A 22,086-nucleotide genomic window follows, 5' to 3' on the forward strand; every position below is an offset into this window, starting at 1 on the left:
TTAAGAGCCAGGGGGGTGTAAACTTTTGAACAGGATGATCGGCATAAATTGTTATTTTGTTTAAAGATCCTATTTTTTCATTTAGTACTGCCCTTCAGAAGCTACAGAACAAATTTAAATGTTTCCTGGAAGACAAAATAATAACAATTTACACCGATCATCCTGTTCAAAACTTTTCTGAAGAACAGTGGGCAGTTTAACTGCTCAGGACAAACAAGGGACTCATGAACAACTATCACAAAACATAAAAACAGTTGTTGATCATCCAGGTAACATCGTACAGTATTAAGAATCAAGCGTATGTAAACTTCTAAACTGGTTCATTTGTGTAAATTCATTATTCGTTATTACTGTGTCTTGTGGACTATACGTGGACTATATGTATGCAATTTTTATGTTTGTTCTTTTTTTTTTTTTTTAATTATTAACATTTTGCAGATTCTGCGAGGCGTATGTAAACTTATGACCCCAATTGTAATCTGGGGACAAAATGATTGACTGAAACATAATGAGCTCCACAGCAGATCTAGAGCTCCAAAGCTCTATAATACGAGAATTATGCACTTATATGCTCAAAATCAGGTCAGAAAAGTCACCATCAGTGATCTCATATGTGTCCTAAAAAAGGCATGCTGTGTAATAGGAAGGCCAGGTAGCTGGCACTCATGCCTGAACAGTGACAAGATCACCAGCAGGGTGTGTGAGGGAAGTGGTAGCAGGAACTATCAGCTCGCAGGACGGCTAAGAGTAGCCGAGTGTTTCTTAGTGAATATGTATGAGACGAACTCTCAGACGTCTGATGTTCGTAAAAAAACTCATCATACACTGATCATACATCAAGTATCAGTTTAGTTCACAGGTAGCACCAATGCCACACGGGCACATCTGTGTGAATTACTACTGTGTAGCAGAACTAGTTGAGCTGCAGCCCACAAAACCATCACACAGACCACAGATCACTGAGTGCAAAACAGACATACGAAAAAAAAAAGTTCTCTGACATGTTGAAATGCTATAGATGGCTACTCTCATAACTCTTAAGTCACAACTAAGGCTACTAAAGCTTACCTCAATGGAACCAAAGTCGACGTTGTCATAGTGAAAGTGGGCACAGTCAGTGAGCTTTGGGAAGTGGCCTTTGACGACAGACACCCTGAGATCGAAACCAGAGAACACAGGGTCAGTAAAAAGAGCAACTGAGGACACAGTCATTTAGGGACTTCTGAATTCATCGAGGGACCTCTTCGAATTTGTTGTCAAATAAATTCCACACACTACCTCAGTTTTATAGTTTTACAGTTTTATAGACACAGATATTTAGCTCATTATTTAAATAAGTACCATCATAATTGGCCTATTTACAGGAAGCAGAAAACATTATATTCCTGAACTTTCCACCAACAGATAACATTAGATCCAAGCTGACATTTTTTTTTTTAGTTATTGTGTTTGGTTTAATCACATTCAATTCAACTGACCAGGCAAAAAGACCAATAACTATATATATATATATATATATATATATATATATATATATATATATATATATATATATAAAATAATAATAATATATTGTCTTTGATAATGGCAGATTGAGTTTTCCTGCACTGTTCCACCACCACAAAAAAAAAAAAAAAAAAAAAAAACTGCCTATGCTTCACAGACCCCACTTTGTGATCCAACGCTCTAGGAGCCATCATGCTTTTTTTTTTTTTGCGATCTAAATAAATATCTTATGTCAAATATTCCATCAAACCAGAAATGTCTCTCAGATGTCATGGTTCATGTTAATGACATATCATAATACAAACCATGAAAGGTTCTTCAGGGAGCCATAACCACATCAAGAGCTTAAAATATTTGTTCTGCTTAATGATTTTTAGGAATAATACAAGCTCATCACTCTTTCAAGCCTTTTTGAAAATCAAAAACAAAATGACTAGCTGCTCAAGATTTAAAAATAAAAAAAAAAAATAAAAAAATAAAAAAAAAAAATAAAAAAAAAAAAACCAACAGCTTCCTATTGAGCAATCCATAAAAGTTCCTTCTTCGCCAAACAGCTAGTTTACACTCTCATATTCTCATCTACTTGCACCTAGTGGTCCATAATTTTTCAATTTAGTTCCAGTGGTGGAAATCCCAACCGACCATTATCAAAGTTAGTATATTATAATATCATAGTTATATTCTGTTTGACTGGTCCCTTGAATAAATAAATAACTTATAATAAATATATCACATATATGTGATAACTGCAAACTTGTTTCGCAGATGTTCCACAACATTACAATGTAACTATGAAAAAAAGTATGACGTTACTCTTTAATAAATAAAAAATTGTAATCATTGGCAAATTGCTGTGGTATAATCGGAATAACGTGATGGGAATAATTATTATGTGAAAAATCATATAATAATCAACTTCAAATCAGCACCACTTCTTCACTTATTATTTTCCTACAATATCATGTTTTATTCCTTACATATAAATGATCAATCTATGCACTCATAATGTGCCACATTACGTAGATGGCTGCGGTTTAAAAAAACAAAAAAAGTGGTTTAAAATGGGGTTTTAAAAAACAAAAGTGCATGATAAAGTTAATATGAACTCATCCCCAAAGAGGCCTTTCAGTATCGACATGCATACTAGACTGCAACAGTGTCATGATGCTGAGTGATATTTGCATATACCTATCAGTTTTGTAAAAGGAAGTGAAACTAAAACGCTTCCTGTTTTAGAATTCAGAGCAGCTCATTGGGGACGAGATCGTTTTGGATTCAGTGTGCATGTAACTAACCCTGGAAATACACTGTCACTCAGCACATGGAGTTTGTTATGTTTTAGTACAGTTTAATCACTTTTATTGATACAGAACAAACAAAAACGATACAGAATAGCAATGAAATAAGAAAACCTGAATCTTCCTGATCTCCTGGGATTAAGTGATCACGCTCAGATCCACAATAAGAATAAGTGGGAAGTCCGAACTCGGAATTACACAAATTCCGAGCTCAGCACGTTCACGCTACAAAACGGGAAAAAAACAAAAAACAAACAAAAAAAAAAAAAAAACCACGGTCATCTCCATCAAAGTGTGTTGTTAGCAACAAGCTAGCTAGCTAACATTAGCTGGTGGTCAAGAGTTTATGATGTATTTACTTTCTCAAACCAGCTAAATGCCAGTGTCAATATCAAATGTCTATGATGATTGATCTAAAGTAAACACTACTAAAAACTCATTTAAAGTAGTGGAGTGATATTTACTGTCGACAGCATGAACAGCCATGTTGGCATGACGTCATGTGCTGAACTTGGGGTTGAGGAGACTTTCCTGACTTTCTAGGTAGGAATTCAGAGTTTTTCCTAGTCGGAGGTCTGAAATTGCGAGTTACGAGCTTTAGTCGAACGCAGCATTAGTCTCAACGCTGCTATAAAAACGAGACGCTCACGTGATCTCCAAATCAGCTCCTTAAACCATGTTGCTTATGTTTTTAATGAGTTTTAATTTATTACATCATCCAAGAATAACTGAAAAACAAACAGGTAGAAAAAGTGTTTGTGACCTAAAGTTGCAGTAAAGTTGCTCAGCTTTTCATATTTGCCTGACATTCAGGAATAAAGATGCTCTGTTCGTTGAAAATAACCAAAAATGCACACATTAACCATTGGTAAACAAATAAATAGGCTAATGCCTTTACTCATCCTCTAATGTTACTAATTTCAAGGGCATTTGGGAGTAACACAAGAAATAAAGATTTAATTTTTTTCAGATTTTAGGTTTTTAACCACGTGTAAGTGGATATCTGGTGAAAATTAAATGCTAACTTTTACTCATGTTAAATCCTGTCCTTCATCTGCTCAGAATATCAGTTTGATGCCTATCACACAATCCACCCAAATCCAATTATTTTAAATAAATTAAACCCTGTAACACGAACTATTTTCTTACAGGATGGTTTTACTACGCGTCGCGCATCGTGACTCAAATGCACAAGCACACACGCTGATTCTGATAGCGAAAATAATCAGAGACATAGATTTACATGGCAATTATTCTTCTATTTAACATTATTAAAAGGATTACCCACCTCATTCAATTGAATAGAAATTTCATTCATCCTCAACTGCTTTACGCTATTCGAATTGAGCTATTAGTTAAACTGTTAACAAATTATTAGGCTATATATAAACGTAGCTACTGAGTGCTTTATTAAAGACACTTTAGAAGGGTAAAACTGTTAAGACTCTGGATTAAAAGACTCATACACAGCACAAGTATTAGGTTTAAAACAAATATGTGGTGCTCTACAGGTGTTTAGAGTGATAAAGCTTTTGGCATTTTCCATTATTCCAATAAAATAAGGTAATTTCTAACATTTCTCAAATCACTAAACCTTTAATAATAAATATTTTTTCAATTTACTTACCTAGATATCTATTTCTCGGCTAGATTTTCAAAATTTAGAGAATTTAAAATTAGGTTATTTTAACAAAAATGTAAAAATTTAGCATGTTCAAAAAAAATTTAGCCTGTCAGTGTACCTTATTGGCTTTGGATTCAGCTGATGGGTTAAATGTGTCGGGTAACAATTTATAATTTAAAATTGTGACTGGAGCCAACAGCAAATATTATGCCACAGTTTCTCACCTTTTGCTCATCCTCCCCTTCAAGTTGGCAGTACTGCCAATGGAGCGGGTGGCGGGCTCCCCGGAACTGTCCAGATTATCTGTGCTCCGAGCCTGGCGAGAGAAAAGAGGACGCGGGGATATATTAGACAGGTCAGACAGAAGAGTGTACTCTCATACTGCATGCCGGTGTACGGAACCAGTTCTCCACAATCGCACACACATGCACTTCCCCTTGACCATTACCTGCTGAGGAAATTCAGTTTGTTAAGCCATTGTCAGAGTCATTAACTTCTCCTAAACTTTTTTTTTTTGAGAGAACAAACTACAACTCCCATATTGTTAGCAGAACTCTAACTGGATTTGCTCTCCTGGGAAGTGTGGGCTATTTTACTTCCTCTATTTCAAGTCGGCCACAGTAGCACAGATTTGGCTGTTGTCTATTGGATCACAGCGAGAAAGGTGGTAGCACAGGGCAAATCAGCTTGCGGGACATTTGATTGAGCAGAAAGATAGACATCAGCTGGGGTTTAAGCTGTATCAAAGGTGCCAAAATTGATAACAAGAAAATCCTAGCAGGCACACAGAGAGAGAGAGAGAGAGAGAGAGAGAGAGAGAGAGAGGGAAAAAAAATTACCACAAAAACACTATGCTGGTAGACGAGACAGCTAAACTTTCCCCGAGATGTGAACCAACCAACAGTGAGACAAACGTCCCATGTGAGCACTACCTAATAATTTATGACGTCTCCATGTTTTTTTGCTTTTTGTTTTGCTGACCAATCACTATAGTCCCACCCACTTGGTATCTTTGGTTCACAAGACTGATTCTTGTGAATTCACAGACCAAAGTTCACCTAGATAATCACACCATGAAATGACAGTACCTGCTCCCAGAAGCAAATTACATCCCGTGTCCTTTCCCCTTCAGTGAATTGTCTTTTTGTGTTTGGTTTGACACTGAAAAAGCAGCTACTGGTCTCCCTTTATCCCTCTTGCTTTATAAATCATCTGAACATATAAGAATATAGTGTGTGATTCTAGATTTGGAGCTAACTGGCTCATTTGATGGTAGTCCTAAATCCGAATTAACTTAGCTCTTAGGTTGAATTTATTTTCTCATCCAAAGCACTACAGCTTACAGTTTGCACCTCGCTTGCGCCTCATTTTAGCAGCTCGCATCTAGAAAAAAAATGTCGCCTGCAGCCCAATACACAACATGTTTACTAGTTTTGGTTCACACCCGAGTGCAATTACCTGTCTGTCTAAACAAATTTCACTGAAAAGGAAACACATCAGGATTCGAATCATATGGACTAAACACTGCATATGTGAAAGCACCCTTTACAGAATAATGCAGAATTTGAATAAACCCATATATAAAACGAAGAAAAGTCAGTGTCAGTAAAGCCTATTGACAATATTGCACAGTCTCCATGATACACGGATCCTGAGAATTATTGTGGTACATCATGAAAACCCGTTATTGGCACATGTCTATGTTGCATCTTACCAAGTTACGCAGATCAAGATCAAGCAGACTTTCAGCAGCTGAGTCAAGCATTGCTCAGGTTAAGATCAGCGCAGGCTATGTACTTTCAGCTCTGGGGTGACAGGAGTAGAATGTTGCTTGTTGGGCTTTGCACAGCCCACACAATGAGCATTACGCTATTCTTGACAAAGGAAATGCATCAGTAGAGTTGCATTATGACTTATAAAGCATATTCATGCTGGTTCTGGTAACACTGGTTAAGCTAAACTGTGTTGTAGTGGCTAGTCTGACATTGTGAAGTTTCGCCCACATGCCACCAATTGAGAGAGAACACCTTCTGACATGTTTATGGCTGTATTGTGCAAACTATGCCATTTCCCCTCAGGGTATTAGCAGCTCTATGCAAGCTCACTTTATTTCCCTACAACTCAGTCGAGTCACTGGAGCTTTCTGACAGAAAACTTTTAAGCCTTAAGCAGCATTATCAAATTATTAGTAAAAGGCAGATCATATAAAGCCAGTAGTATCTGCAAGCTGATTGGCTGATCCAAAAAGACAGGACATAACATGAAAAGGAAGAAATACCTGTCTCACTTACCGGCAAAGCCAACCGCATCGGACTGGGCAAGGAGAAACCTTTAGAGATGGTCAATACAATGTTTACGTCTTTCAATAAATGGGATTAAAGTGACATTTAGCCACACTGCAATTAAGCAACGGCAAGTCAGACAGCTGCCACTCCTTCAGTTTTGTACAGTTAAGTCATAAATTTCTACATCAACCACTTTCCAGTGAATCCTGGTTCTAGTCAGTCCAGTTCCCATGCTTTAGGGAAAACCACAAATGAGTATACATTACCAGTCTCAACACATCCATCCAATGGTAAAGCAATTACAGCTGTTGATGCATGTAATAGACCAAAACTGGCTTAACTGGCTTGTATCCAAATTCGTGCTATTCTTTTCACTCATACGGAAGCAGAGCAGGTTATGGGGTAAAATCTATTCCCACACATAGTCTATATTTCACTCCTTCACTTCCAGCTCTTCAGTCCCCAATGCAATATTCCTGACCACACTTAATGGCTGAAAGCTTCTGGACAAAAGAAGCACGGCTATGAGTTTCTCTCTAAAAATGGCAATTATCCTCTCAAATATAATGCAAAGATAATGCAAAGATAATCATATTTATCCCCGTTTCACTGTGGCTCTAGCAACATCTGAGGTAAGAGTACTCACAAGAGAGGCAAGAAATCAATTCCACCATGGCAGCATGCCAGAATCTATAAAATGGTCCAGAAATACTACAGTTACATTTGTCTTCATGAATTCAAGGGTTGGGAAAATGGCAATTAACTCATATAGTAATTTAGGAGTTCATACATAATTGTGCCAGACATACACAGTATGCACTGACAATTACAAAACAAGAAATAAACACTATGCTCTGCACAAAGGAGAAAATATGACTGCCCTGTATGAACGATGACGAGTTTTAACACCATTACCACACAAAATGTCTGATGAGCACTCGGTTCAGTTCTCTCATTCACTTTACTTTATTCATGTCAAGCCTCATGGGAATCATTCTGGCAACTGGTGCCCATTAAAGCACGTCGAATATCCCACATCTGTGCAATGGAACGGGACATTTTTCTTAGTAACATTTTTCTCAGCCTCCATCGCCCAACCAGAGCAGGAATAGAGAGTAAAATAAAACCCAGCTGACACTGGCAACTCTTACCAAAATACATGGTACCGGGGCAGAGTGAGATGCAAACATACAGCTAGCAGATGAAGGTTTAGCAAACAATCTGCCATGCTCCAATAAGCTTAACACGTGGGTACTGATGTGTGGAGAACACAGCAGCTGGGTGCCAAAGCTCTCAAGATCAAACTAGAAGAATATATACAAGTAGGGACGAGTTTGAACAGTTTATATGCCATTAGTTATGAACGCAACAATACAAATATAACTAAGACAGAAAGACCCACAAACAAGCAGCAGCTGAAGGCGGCTGCATTAAAGGCCTGGCAAAGCACCTCAAGGGAGGAACCTCAGCATTTGGAGATGTGCATGGGTTCCAGATTTCAGGCAGTCATTGACCGCAAAGGATTTGCATCCAAGTATTAAAAATAATCCTAATATTTATGATTATGTTTGTTTGTCCAATTATTTTTGAGCCTGTGAAAATGGAGGGACACTGCAAAAAATGGCTGTAATTCCTAAACAGTTAATGCAATATTTTTGTTAACACTTCAATCAAACTGTTCATTTCAAATCCATTGTGGTGGTGTACAGAGACAAAATTACAAAAATCCTGTCACTGTCCAAACACTTATGGACCTGACTCTATATTCGTTTGTTTCCCTTTGTCTGTATTAACGCACTTAATTAGCTACCACTTTTTAGACTAGTCAATTAAATTTCCAGGCAACCAAAACATGGGACTGGGCAGCATATTGAGGTTTCCACTTGCCCCATGGGCATTTGTCCACCCCTGAGTATCAGTTATCAATACACCAATCCAAATATAGCTCTGAGGCAAACATCTAATATTGACTAGTTAGTATAGTTGCCAACAGTCATGGTTCTAAAAGTGGGATCATGAGTCCTAACATATAAGCAAAGCATCTGCAATTTTTATAGCATTATGATGGTGGATATCACCACCCTACAACTACACTTCTATTGGTATAGCTAGTAATCTTGAATACAGGTGGTAATATTAGCCTAACTGATAACCTTCGAGCCTTCTATAGATTGGACTACTGTAAATAAAAAAGCCATAAAAAAATTACAAAGCCATTTTTACCAACATGCCTGGCCTTGGTGTATGCAGGCATCCTGCAGAACGTGCAGTAACCCCACACCCGTTCACTGTGGCTAGCTCGGGTTTCTCCGTCAGGCTTTGTGGTACAGTGGATCACCGGAATGTGTCTTCACTAAACAGCTGCTTTGAAGAGGTTTCATGGAGTTAAACTGACACAAAGCAAGAGACTAACTGTATTGCAGGCTGGAGCCCTATGAGTAGCCTATATTTATAAGCCAGATCATATTTGTTAACACACTATTCTCCATATCAATGCACAAGATAGAATTATACCACCTTCATGGAGACAGGAGGCATTTAGCCCACGTCCCACCAGCACAACAACGATACGAAATATGCTTGATCTCTGAAATGTATTGATAATACTACACTACACACCTGATTAAGAATTTCTACCTATTTAATCACCTACAGATTTCTGCTGGGATAATCATTTGTGATAATAATGGGTGAAATTTCACAATAACATCAAACATCACTAATACTAAACTAATATTATTTTAGTATTCAATAATAATAACAACAACTAACACTATCCACTACCACTGCCAATCCACCACTCCATAACATTTAAATGACACTAGAAAGTCCTAAAGTGGTACCTTAGGCATCCCTTTCTTCTTGAACATTCTGAAGGCTGGGAGCAAAGGTCAGAGGTCAGTAACAGTGGCCACGATCGCTGTGTCATCCACCTTCTGTTGTCATCTCGTCACGCGTCTCCGCCATTGTTACTCTATGCACGATCGCCTGTCTTACATTACTGAACCCAAGACGTACACCGCTTTCAGAGTAATGGCATTTTCCGCTTTTATAAACCCTTTTTCCTTCTGTACATATGCCCCGTTTTCCTTCACTTGCTCCTCATTGCTGTCACCGATGCACGCCCAGGCACCTGTTGAATATTTGATGTGATGAAGTGTGATCTGAACTGGGGTCAATGCCACAATTGTGGCTCCTCAGCTGTTCTCGGTGAAACGAGGTGGAGTTGCTCATATGACACTTTCCTTGCATGGAACCCAACAAATCTATACGTGTATAACATCTGAAGACCCTTCAATTAAATACAGCAAATTTTCTCAGATTGCAATAAGCCACCTCTCATTCAGGGTCAGGATTCCAATCTTATAACACAATGCTAGTAGATTTTCCTGTGGGACACAGACCACAGGTGGAAAAGAGTGAAAGCAACACTAACTTTGTAAAATAAATAAATAAATAAATAAATAAATAAATAAATTTTTTGATGAAATGTCTTCAAATTCTGCTTCACAGGTTGACTTATTCAAACACAATTCTGACCCTGACAGCAGGATTAACAGAATAAGGTATATTCAATTAAGAGTGTAAATAAGTATTTAAAAAAATAAATAAATAAAATAAAATAAATAAAAAAAATCGACTAATGGGTTGGTTAAGACAGACACATGTCAAACAACAGACCTGAAGTCAAAATTGTTCGCTCATGTACCTTTAAGCCATATCTACATTAATGAGTTTAAGCCCATTTCTACTAATTAGTCAAAAGCTATTGAGTAATTTACTACAACAGCACGGCTTGAACAACAGAAGAAGAAGAAGCCTTTATTTGTCACATATACATTACAGCACAGTGAAATTCTTTTCTTCTCATATCCCAGCTTGTTAGGAATCTGCGGTCAGAGCGCAGGGTCAGCCATGACACGGCGCCCTCGGAGCAGAGAGGGTTAAGGGTCTTGCTCAATGGCCCAACAGTGGCAGCTTGGCAGTGCCAGGGCTTAAACCCAATACAATAGTTACAATAGTGCTTGTTCTGAATATGTTAGCACTTCTATAGTAAAAATTCTCCCCTGTCAATCATAGTGACACTAGCCAATCATGGGCATGTGTGAGCTCATGTATGCAGAAGAGGGCAGATAGCGATTTCCTCCGAGTGTGTTACACAGACCTGAAACACAGCAAGAGCAACAGTTCGAAAAGATGTGGAGGATGGCTTCACATATCTCGGTGGAAGTACATGTTTGCCCCACCCTCCGGGTTGGTAGCTGTCGTATGATGGGGGTGGAAATTGGCAAGACCAAATTGTTTCACTGATGTTCTACAACATTAAATAATAAGTAAGTAAAACCTACAACATAGTGGTCTTTACATTTAAAAAAAATGTTAGGGTTAGCAATAAAGTAATAAAGCAGTTATTAGAAAACAGTCAATTTTGCAGTGGTAATACATAATACCTAAGTAATCAACATAATATTATCAAGAAATAAGACGCCAAATAATTTCCATAAACTGCAACAGAGTCTGTAAAAATATTATACGTTTTTGGGGAAATTTTACTCAATTAGATCGTAATAAACATGTTAGCTGTTGGCAAATTGAGTCAAATATTTTTTTAAAAATGTACTGCTGGCTTTCAATCTTTAGTCCTGTAGTGCAGCGAATGTTCTTGCTCAAGCTGCTCCACATCCCTAACTTCCCTCTATAAAACCCTTATAAAGCCTCTTCCATTCAATGATGCACAGAGACCTTTGCCTTGAAGAAACAAGGAAGCCCTTCAATCCTAAATATACACAAAATCTAATCCTCAGAACGGTCCTATATAGAGAACTTGGTAGTACTGCTATAGAACAACTGTACATTCTGGAGGGATTAGACAGCACACTGCAGGAGCACAAGCACAACACACACAAACGAAACTCCTCACAAGTGACAAACATGCACACACACACATACATACACACACATACACACACACATATATATATATATATATATCACACAAATATGTGGAGACAACATGCACATCAACAGGCACGGGCAGATCTGGGTTCAAATTTCAATGAGACAGCAAGTGAACCTTAATCAATATCTGAGTCACTATAACATCATAAATTCAGGAGCATTGTTAGTTTAGGGGTGGAATCAGTAACTATAACTTTATGAATGCCAAAACGTAGTGTCAATATTCCGGATAATGTCTTATGAAATGTTTGATGTTTGGCAAATGACTGTTTATCCACGTCATTTAAAAAAAGTGAGATCTACAAGCAGTGGCAGTGAATACTTAGCTAACAGCAAAGCTGGTGGTATACTAAACAAAAAAGTCTTAAAGCAGCAGTTCATTAAGCGCATCTTGGTGTGTGATAACTTGCAAACAAACCCATGGAATGCTATTCTGAGACGTGAAAATATCACATGGCCTCTTGCATCACTAGACGGAGTGGCAGTTCGAGTCCTGGTTCCGTCTGTTTTCTCCGTGTTTGTAGCAAAACACATTCGAGGGAAAACTCATAGCACCAAATGTCATACCACCATCTTCTCGAGTTCTTATCTAGCGAAAAATAAACCAACGCATTTCTTTGTGCTCCTTCCAAAACTTCTGCATTGCCAGACATGCCAACATTGTTAACAAGACAATCCTAGCAACAGAATTTTACCACAAAAGGCCTAGAATATGTCAGCGGGCGAGACAGCTCATTTTTTTATGATGTGTGCCAAGCAACACTAAGAAAACAGCACGGCGAACGTCTGGTGTGTTATCTACTTCATAATTAGAGTCTCCTCATTTTTTTTTTTTTTTTTTTACTGAGTAAAGAGCTCACAGTCCCACCCACTTGGTTATTATTGGCTCACGAGACCAAGCCTCAAGAATCCACAGGCCAGAGTTCACCTAGATAAAGTCGAGATGAACTAGAGCAAAGCAAAAGTATCAGCTACCAGAAGCTACCAGAAACAGCTACCAGAAGCTGTAACTTTCTACCAGAAATGTCTTTCACTACCAGAAGTGTCTTTCACGTCCTGCATCCTTTTCCGCTTCAGTGAACTGCTTTTTCTGTCAGGCAAATTTTATACTGCTGCTTTATCTGAAAAAGCAAAACACGTAGCTTTAGGCGTCTTCCATATTGCCCTAGTGGTAAAACTGTAAATGCCACGGCTAAACCATAACTGCTGGCACATCTGCATTGTGTTTAAAGTCGAACAGCTTGCTTAAAATTGTGTGCCATGAAGTCGACTCTGCTTACAACTTCTCAAAACCATTCAGCGTGGTTCTTTTCAGTATAATGAGGATTGAGTGTCAGCAGTAGTTTCTTTGTTTGCGTTTTGTTCTTTCGTTGTTTAAAATATACCACCAGCTTTATTGAGCAATAATTTGAATTTTGTATGAACACAGCTTCTTGTAGCATACAGACATTTGCATCTTTAACCAGTATTATTTTTTTTTTACTTCATCACCCCATAGCAGAAAACGCTGAGCACAGGATGATAACTAATCTACACTTAAATTCCATCGCTTGGTTCAGTTGCTGATGATCATGACTCGTGAGTTGTTGAACCCCAGCCTGCTATCATGGAGTACAGGTGAAGAGGAAAGCACACTTACCAGGCATTTCTGTCAGGCTCATTGCTCGCATAAACACGACGCATTTCCGAACCCAGTGGGGTCCTGACACTTGGCACAAAAAAAAGGGAGAATAAAGGCTATTTTAATGCCATGGATCTGATAGTGACATCAAGTGTAAAGACAAAAGCCAAAAGTTGGAGCCGTCAACTCCCAAGCAGACATCATTTATGACAATGAAGATGAATTACACAGTGATCCAGACATGTATCATTCTGTTGAGTGTGTCATAGCTCTTGAGCAAAAATTGCATCATAAGGAAGAGATAACAGGAAATGTTCAGAGGTGACATGTGACCAGGGCTGAAAGTCTCCTTACTGATAAGAGACCACAAGTAAACAAATGGCTAGATCCTGATACTGACAGGATTCATTTGAGGAAAAATCTAATCCATTCAGATCTACGCACAGACAATCAGCTGTAATCTATCTGTTATCTGGTTTCTGGTACTGTATGACCTACTGTTATAAAAATGAGTAAGTACATTATGATACTAAAAGCTCTAATGGAAACCATTCTGAATCGTCAATCCTTCAATTTGATTCATAGGATTAAAAGTTTCAATTATATAGTTTTACTACTAATATACATTACAGTACAATGCATAAATATATTTCAAGAGCTTCAGTTCATGTTCACATCAAACATCAGAATGGGGAAAAAAATTATCTCAATGACTTTGACCATGGCATGGTTGTTGGTGCCAGACAGGCTGGTTTCAGAAACTGCTGATCTTCTGGGATTTTGACATCCAACAGTCTCTAGAATTTACACAGAATGGTGCGAAAAAAACAAAACAAAAAAAAAACCCACAAGACATCCAGTGAGAAACGGTTCACTGGGAGGAAATACCTTGTTGATGAGAGCGGCCATAGGAGAATGGCCAGACTGGTTCAAGCAGACAAGACGACTAATTTAACTCAAATAACCACACTTTACAACCGTGATGAGCATAAAAGCATCTCGGAATACACTACATGTTGAACCTACAGGAAGTTAGCCTACAACAGCAGAAGACCACATCAAGTTCCAAGGACAGGAATGTGAGACTACAGCGGGCACAGGCTCACCACAACAAGCCATTTGAAGACTGGAAAAGAGACCGGGTGATGTATTTAACTGTTCAGTTTCTGATGTTTTATGAACATTAACTGAATCTCTCGACCTGTATCTGTATGATTTATATGCATTGTACTGCTGCCACTTGATCAGCTGATTGGATAATTGCATGAATGAGCCGGTGTGTAGGTGTTCCTAGTAAATGGACAATAAACGTAAACTGGCTTTTAAGCACAGATTCTGGTACCAAATAACATTGTGAGACCAGCGTTTTGTGAAGCAAATGAGTAAGTTTGTATTATGGCAATTGATGGTCATAAACTTTCATTACTGTAGGATTTTGTTAGCTGCACTGTAAAACTTGTAACTCCAGTACAGTAAAGGAATCAGAGTAAAGGACTCTGAACTTCAGTACAGTTGAAGCATAGTTTCACAAGTGTAGAAACTGGTCATTTTACTGAACTGTACGTTACTGAAATATGCAAAACCTCAGTTTAATCGCCGCATTGTACAGGGTTGTGTTTCACTTCCTTAATGATATCTGATTAGAAATGTTTTGAGGAAATCATCTTGTAAACAACAACAAAAAAATTACTCAAATAAGCCTTTTATTCGTCAGATGCCTTACCAAAGAGTGATCTAATCAGTGTGGCATGTAAGCCAATATATCATTACACTACCACTTTTTCCAAAAATAAATAAATAAAAAAATAAAATAACAATCCATCCTGCGTGGTCTGAAAATGTTAGAATCACAGAACAAAAAGATGTTTGGAAGTCTTATCTTTTGCATATATAACCATTTGGATGAAATGAATAGTACTTGGTTATTTCTTTGTACGGCTGAGTTTCCAGATGAAGAAAACCTTCCACTATTTGTACTTGGATCAGCAACTTTACCCTTTTCTAAAACAGCTGTTTTCATTATCACAAGTACAGAAATACGTGTAACTGTAACTAATAAAATACTTATTAGATATGGGATAAAATGACAAAACTATATCACAATACTTTCATCATTATGTTATGATACATAATATGTGACAAAATATAGAGCTGCTAACAAACTGCCAGCAATAGTATGAAACCCTGAGTTCACTACTTTTATTTAATAGCAACGAATAAACAAAATCTAATCAATAAAAATGCAATGTACAGTTTTATAGATTCAGTAAAAAAAATTTAACATTAAATTGCCTACTTCCAATCAAGGTTTGTAAGTGTAATTAAAAAATATATATAAAAAGAGAAATACATACACATCCCGGAAAAGTGTTCTTTGACACAATTCATTTAACACAATCTGTAATCAGTATTATACTGCTGCATCACCCAGCTCTACAGTCTCAAAAAAAAAAAAAAAAGTTTTGCTTACTGCAATATCTTACTTTTTGCTTTTACAAGTGAGGCAAGTTACAATCCAACCAAAGTGCTGATCTAAGCATATATATTGAGAGCTAGGCAGGCTTAGTTTAGGGTCTAATGCAGAACGGGAACCACTAAGCTGCCACTGCCTTTACCAAAACAGTGTCCGGAATTAGGCTGATCTTTTCAGGATAAACAATAATTACCCTCAATAAATAAGTACAGTTCAATTAAGGATGATTATTCTGAAAGCTTAGCATCTCAGCCTCTTTGCATAAAAGTGGAAGAGACAGCAAGCAGACACTCGTAATCAAGGTTGGAATCAGACGGCTAGGGGAGGAGGGGTGGGGTCCGGGAGGAATTCTCTGGTATGGGGAGTATGCTGCCTCCTTGGCAATGTGACTGGATGAAGAGCATATTTTTGCAGCAAAGGCTTCTGGTCTGTTGGAAAGCAGTAGAGGGTTCGACTGCGTGAATATGATTTCCACATCAGAGATGCAAATGCTCATCCCACCATCTCAGCCTTAAATAAAAAAAGGTTGAATAACTATACTAGGCCTGTGCCAATATTCGGTTAACACTTTAGCAAATTGCTGTCAACGCTGGAAGTTAAAAAAACAACAAAAACGAAACCCTCAAAGAAACACGCATTAACATTTCAACTTGTTTAACTTTTTTATTAAAATACAGATTGCCAGAATACTAATAAAACAAACATCACAAATTACTTTAGGCCATGGCTCTTTTGCTTTAGTTTACTTGACTTGTGATTGAGGCAAAAAAAAGTGCCTAAGTGTTCAGTGCTCGCAGAACCGAAGTGTCCCAATTATTAACATAGTAACATGGAACTCTATGTGAATCAAGTTAGCTGAGAGATCGACTCCAAACCCATGTGCTAGCAGAAGAAGCCTCACGAACTGCATATAAACCAGCAAAGTAACAATATAAGTGGTGTTCTGGGAGTTATACTGTTCTCTTGTCGCATGACCCTTATTTGGGTCCAAATTTTCACTCATTTTCCTCGTTTTCACTCAATGAAGTATTTAACTGTGAGGTGACATTTGTATGTTGTGCTAGCATTAAAGCACTGGATTTTATTTTGCTCAGTTTAGTCACTGTTTTCATATTGTTTCATGTTCCTGATTCTGGAAAAATTAGTGTAAATAGTACCGAACAAGAGCCAGACTACGTCCTGGTGGGATTTGGAAATGAGCAGCACACGCTACAGCATCAAGGTGAGTATGAACCAACAAGGAATAGAGGAATCAACTGGAGTGTGCTACATTTTAACACACATAAATGTGTGTTTTAACACACATAAATAAAATCTTTTATTATGCAAAGATCAATAGGAAGTGGTTTTCTAACTTGGGTTGTCAGACGTGTGAAGTTTAAAAAAAAAACAAAACAAAAAAAACAACCCTGCTTGTCCTGTAAATGAAAACTGTTAATCTGCTTGTCTCAGGTGCCCGGGCTAGTGATTTGGTGACACGGTGTTGGTCATTTCTGCCAGGTAGTCAGCAGTCATTTGGTTAAAGCATGACTATTACAGACAGAAGTGTCTTAATATAGAAGAGGCCTGCTGTCAGGGCATCTACCATCATGTGGGCTGCATCTCTATAGAAACCACACAGGCTTTAGCCACAAGAAGCTGCACACAAGCATGTGCACACAACTGAACAAACACTTCTTATAATAACCATTGTAGCGCTTTGCAGAGAGGGAAAAAAAAGAAAGGAGAAAAGAAAAAAAAAAAAACACTGTCATATCTGGTATATTTATACAGATATTAACCCAGTATGTGGTAGAGCCACATGGTATTGTCCATGCCTGTGGGTGTGGAGAAAAGTGTGTCATGCACACAGTACTGTTTCATACATGCACATTTGTTGTCTGCCACCCCAACACCCTTGACCGCTGACCCTTCACGTCTCCCTAACTAGCCCTGACAAATCAACAGCACTGAGCTTATCTACACACAGTGTGCACATATAATTGCATTCTACTCTGTCACAATACAAACTCTTCAAGCTTGAATCTTTTGGTGAACAGTTTTACAGTCTGCAACATTTCGAACAAAAGCCCTGATGACTGTTACAGTTCGGTCAGTAAAACAGGTTTAGGCTATAGACAATGACATGACAATCATTTAACAAAACCCCATCAATATCATAGTCTCTAATTAAACTGGAGTGTGCCATTATGATTTCCCCCCTCCCAGTTGGTGTCCTGGTCTCACCCTGAAACCAGACAAAAGGACAACAGACGAGGCACTCAAGCAGAAGAGACACAGGTTATTGTTAACTGTCTTGTAGGGCCATCTTTTAGATCTAAACAGATTAGCATCCTTTTTGCGAAAACTTACAAGGAAAACTTTGTGATCTTTGCAGAATTAGAATGGTTCTGTCAAATTACTCCTAAAAACATGTCACTTAACATTTACACTAGTTGCACATAGCAGTGTTAAGGTGTTAACAAGAGTCAAAAGTAAAAGAACTAAACATTATCAAGAGTGGACAAATCAGAAACCCAGACCCCAGGACAAGCAGATTTCATGTCACAGCTATTCGTTTTCCTTCCTGGTTGCATGACTGACAAGTAGGTTTAACAACCATAAAAAGAAAGAAAAAACCTTACTCTTTTTGATTTTTGCAAAACATGTTTTCTTTTAGCATGTTAATTAACTTAAGGCAGTAGTTAGTGCACTAGTAAAATTGAACTTAATGCACTTCACAGTGGTGCGACACACCTTGATGCTGTATCTACAGTATGCACTACTTATTCCGAATCCCACTGCCTGCTGCACTACACACATTGGCTGGATCTCAATAAGGCAGAAGGCAGAACATTTTCTAGGGGAATTCATTAGAGTTCACGGATGACAGAGCATCGTTTCACAATCAGGAAGACGCAGAAATGTCGAAACATTGACAAAACAGTGCAACTGAGCAGTACTGCAATTCTGAGATTTTGAAAACTGTGTAGTGTTCACTAGGCATTAGTATTACTGTTTAAACCTGGTCTAAAATCCATAATTAGCTTAACTTATTTGGATGAGGTCACAGCTATATCGAGAATTGTACAACGGCTTCAGATTTTAGAATTGACACTATTTTACAAACTTTGTCAGAGGAAGACAATTATATACGCATTTGTTATTCTTAGCCTGTATTCATGCACTTAACTAGCTAACTTGCCACACATTATTACATTAGGTTAGCTCCATTCTTTAGACTAGTCAATTAGGTTTCTTGGCAACCAAAACACGGGCCTGGACAAGCACACTGAAGCTTTCACTTGCCCGGTGGCCTAGCTAATAAATTTATGATTTCACCCTTGATTATTCCCTCGGTCTTGGAAAAGAAGTGGGCAAGAAGCAACCCCCACAGTCTCTTTCTCCCACTTGGGTTCTTCCCTCCTGTTTCCTACCCTCCAGGGTGGAAGAACTGGTTCAAAGACAGCGTTGAGGCTTTTCATGTGCCTCTGCTCTCCCCCTAGCCCTCCACCCCCCAATCATAGTTCAGACCACAATGAAGTGAATGAAATGAATGACAGTGCAAGAAGAGTGAACTGTGAATGGTGCATCATGGGAGCACTGTGGGAGTATGCAAGTGGGGCAAAATGTTGACGAGCTCGTGAGATGCCAAGTACTCTGTAATCTTAGCCAAAGGACTGCAGAAGAGGTGAGAAGTAGCAGTGACATTACCAGGGCAATGGTAGCTCGATGGTTAAGGCTCCGAGTTGATCTGCGAATCTGAATCGCTGAAAAACTCAAACCCGAACTCCTAAGAACTCTCAATGCTGCCAGAGAGCCATTGCTGGGCCCTAGATCCTTGAGTCTCAATCACTTGGATTGTCTCCAGCTCTCTTGCGGTAATGTTCAAGTGTAAATGTGAGAAGTAGTTTGTCATTGTTTATATCAGAATAATGTTCTTTCCCAAGAGTCCTTAAAGCAGTGAATATCCTCTTGAAAAATAAAGTGCTATGGAAAAAAATTGAACATCAGTGGTCTAAACTACATAGGAAATACAGGTTTTAAGTGATCCATATTCTGTTGACACTGGTTCAGAAGTTAGTCTTTTTCATAAAGTCCTGTAAATGTTCTGTTTCAGTCCACAGTTTTCCCAAAGGCCTTCAACCTTCCCTGGAACAAAGAAGACCTTGGCCTTCCCATTAACCCATTGCTTCTGAAAGCCCTGGGAACCTCCCCTCCCTCTGCTTGATACTTCCACAAGCCTCTTCTTCAGGAACCCACCCATCCCCCATTTTTCTTAAGGCCCTCATTCAAGGATCTACCACTGATATTATGGATATGTCCCCGAACATCTCATGGCCATTACTACAATCCGACCCATTTGATGTAGTTCCTTGCTGCAAACACAAAACCCTCACTAGCCATTGCTTAAGGCCATGAGGATCAGTGGCTTTGAGTCGCAAAGCTTAAAAGGGGGACCAACCAGAGCCACCAGGGTTAGACTTTTATAGGGTCAAACTTAGCGTGAGCATTCCGGATGAGGGTCTCTTGGAAACTGTGCTCCCACAGTGCCACATCCCACCCCCACATTCCCCCTATTGCTAAACACCCTGTCTTGCTTTCTGTGGAGGGGCAGGAAAGACAGAGAATCATGGGCAGCATACTAAACACTACATCCCAGCTGGGGCTACATGAGAGCAGAGAAGAAAAAAGGGAGGGAAAGAGGAGGGTGGAGGGAAAATACAGAAAACCAAAGAATTAGAGTGAAAGACATTCACTAAGTGATAGAAGAGTTAGACAAGGTGCGTATGTGAGAAAGCCAGTCTTCTTGTGACTAAGAAAGGGAAGGGAGATAAAGATGAGAAAACAAGAGTGTCTTTTGGCCGAGTAGCTGGATGATGTGGTTGCTGTGAAGGGTGGGGGTGGGTCCAGGAATGATGCCACTCCGAGAGCACTTGTGCTGGCACCGCGTGATGCGGGCACAAGTTCAAAGCAGCTGTTTCTATAGGAGCGGCTCACACTTCAGGCACTGCCATGTAGGTGCGAATGGAAATGTATGATGTGACAGAAATGTGCAACCCAAAAAATGTGGCTAAAATTAAAGTGTTGCATAGTCCAGTCACCATAATTTTTTTTGGATAATGTTAAGAGGTCGTCAGGAACTTCCATTCATTTGTAAGAATTTTGGGAGAGATTTTGAAGAGCTCTTAAGGATTTGCAAGATCTAAAATAAACTCACTGGTAAATCTAGCACAGAAGAATCAGGTTTTGGGTTTCTGGGTAGTGTTGTCGTGGCAACACAGAGCTAAAACTACATACAAACTAATGCAGTCCGCTTCAAAGCAGGGAATACTGTTTTTTTAAGCTTGCTGCTTGCTTTATGTGATTTTACTCTCTAGGATATGCATTATTAATCAGAAGGATAGAGCTGCTCTGACTAGAACCTTGCTGACCCACAAAAATGCATAAAAAAAAGAAAAGAAGAACAAGGAGGAAACATCCTCTTCATCTTCCAAGCAGAAAGAAGAAACCAGCCAAATCAAGACATCCGTAGAAACCAGCCAGATCAAGACATCCGTAGTTTTAGATGTTGACTCTGGAATAAAGTCTAATTTCCAGAGTTAACAATGAAAGAAAAAAGGCTTCAGATAGCAAAAATCCTGTTTTATCTCCATCTTCACTGAGACTTTTATCACATCTTTCCACTGAAAATAGCAGAAGACAAACCAGACTTTCGCCACACTATTCTCTTGGCTAGGATGGAGCAAAAAAATAAAAAATAATAATAACCCCGTGAATATGGCCAAAGGAACTCAGTGGTTCAGTGAACAGGTAATGTTAGCTAGCTAATTTGCTTTTAGCAAATATAAACAAGAGGACATATTTTGAAAATAAGGTGTTCCCAGTCAGACTGCTACTTAATTAGCAGTTTTCTATCGTGTTTTTTTCAAGAAAATGAGACCTGCCGTCTTGTTTTCTTGTTTCTCACCAGACCTTTAAAGTTAAACAAGTTCACCTTGACAAACTTGAAGCGAAATTAATTGCTAATGGAAGTAGATTCCTTTTTGTTTTTGCATTGCCACATCCTTTCCCATTCGAGTCAACTGGCTGGGAGGCAAATTTTATTGTGTTTGGTGTGCTTAAGTGTGCTACTTCAGTGGAAATTCAACTGAAATTAAGGCAAGGTGTCTCATTTATAACAGAGCGATTGGCCTCCCTGTTAGAGAGCGTGAGGGTGGAGAGATGAGGGTTGATGAGGCATGAGGATGGATCATCGACTAAATAAGCCCCGACTCTGACCCGAGGGGAGCAGTGTGGGCTCTCAGGCTGGGAAAGAGGTCAAAGACGCAGCTGGGGCT

General features: G+C 38.7%; 1 protein-coding gene across 6 annotated transcripts in view; it reads right to left on the reverse strand.

The window, feature by feature from the left end:
* Positions 1–22,086, reverse strand: part of arhgap33 (Rho GTPase activating protein 33) — a 57,416-nt gene that overhangs the window by 27,214 nt on the left and 8,116 nt on the right. For 3 of the 6 annotated variants that reach the window (XM_053227893.1, XM_026924007.3, XM_053227895.1), the window contains exons 2-5: positions 13,312–13,380; positions 6,720–6,757; positions 4,653–4,744; positions 1,069–1,153 (exon numbers count right to left, since the gene is read on the reverse strand). In XM_053227893.1, the coding sequence (XP_053083868.1) occupies positions 1,069–1,153; positions 4,653–4,744; positions 6,720–6,757; positions 13,312–13,380 (284 nt within the window). The other 3 variants (XM_053227897.1, XM_053227896.1, XM_053227894.1) reach the window with 3 other exon arrangements.

Source organism: Pangasianodon hypophthalmus, chromosome 22 (assembly GCF_027358585.1).
Source record: "Pangasianodon hypophthalmus isolate fPanHyp1 chromosome 22, fPanHyp1.pri, whole genome shotgun sequence".
Taxonomy (NCBI): Eukaryota; Metazoa; Chordata; class Actinopteri; order Siluriformes; family Pangasiidae; genus Pangasianodon; species Pangasianodon hypophthalmus.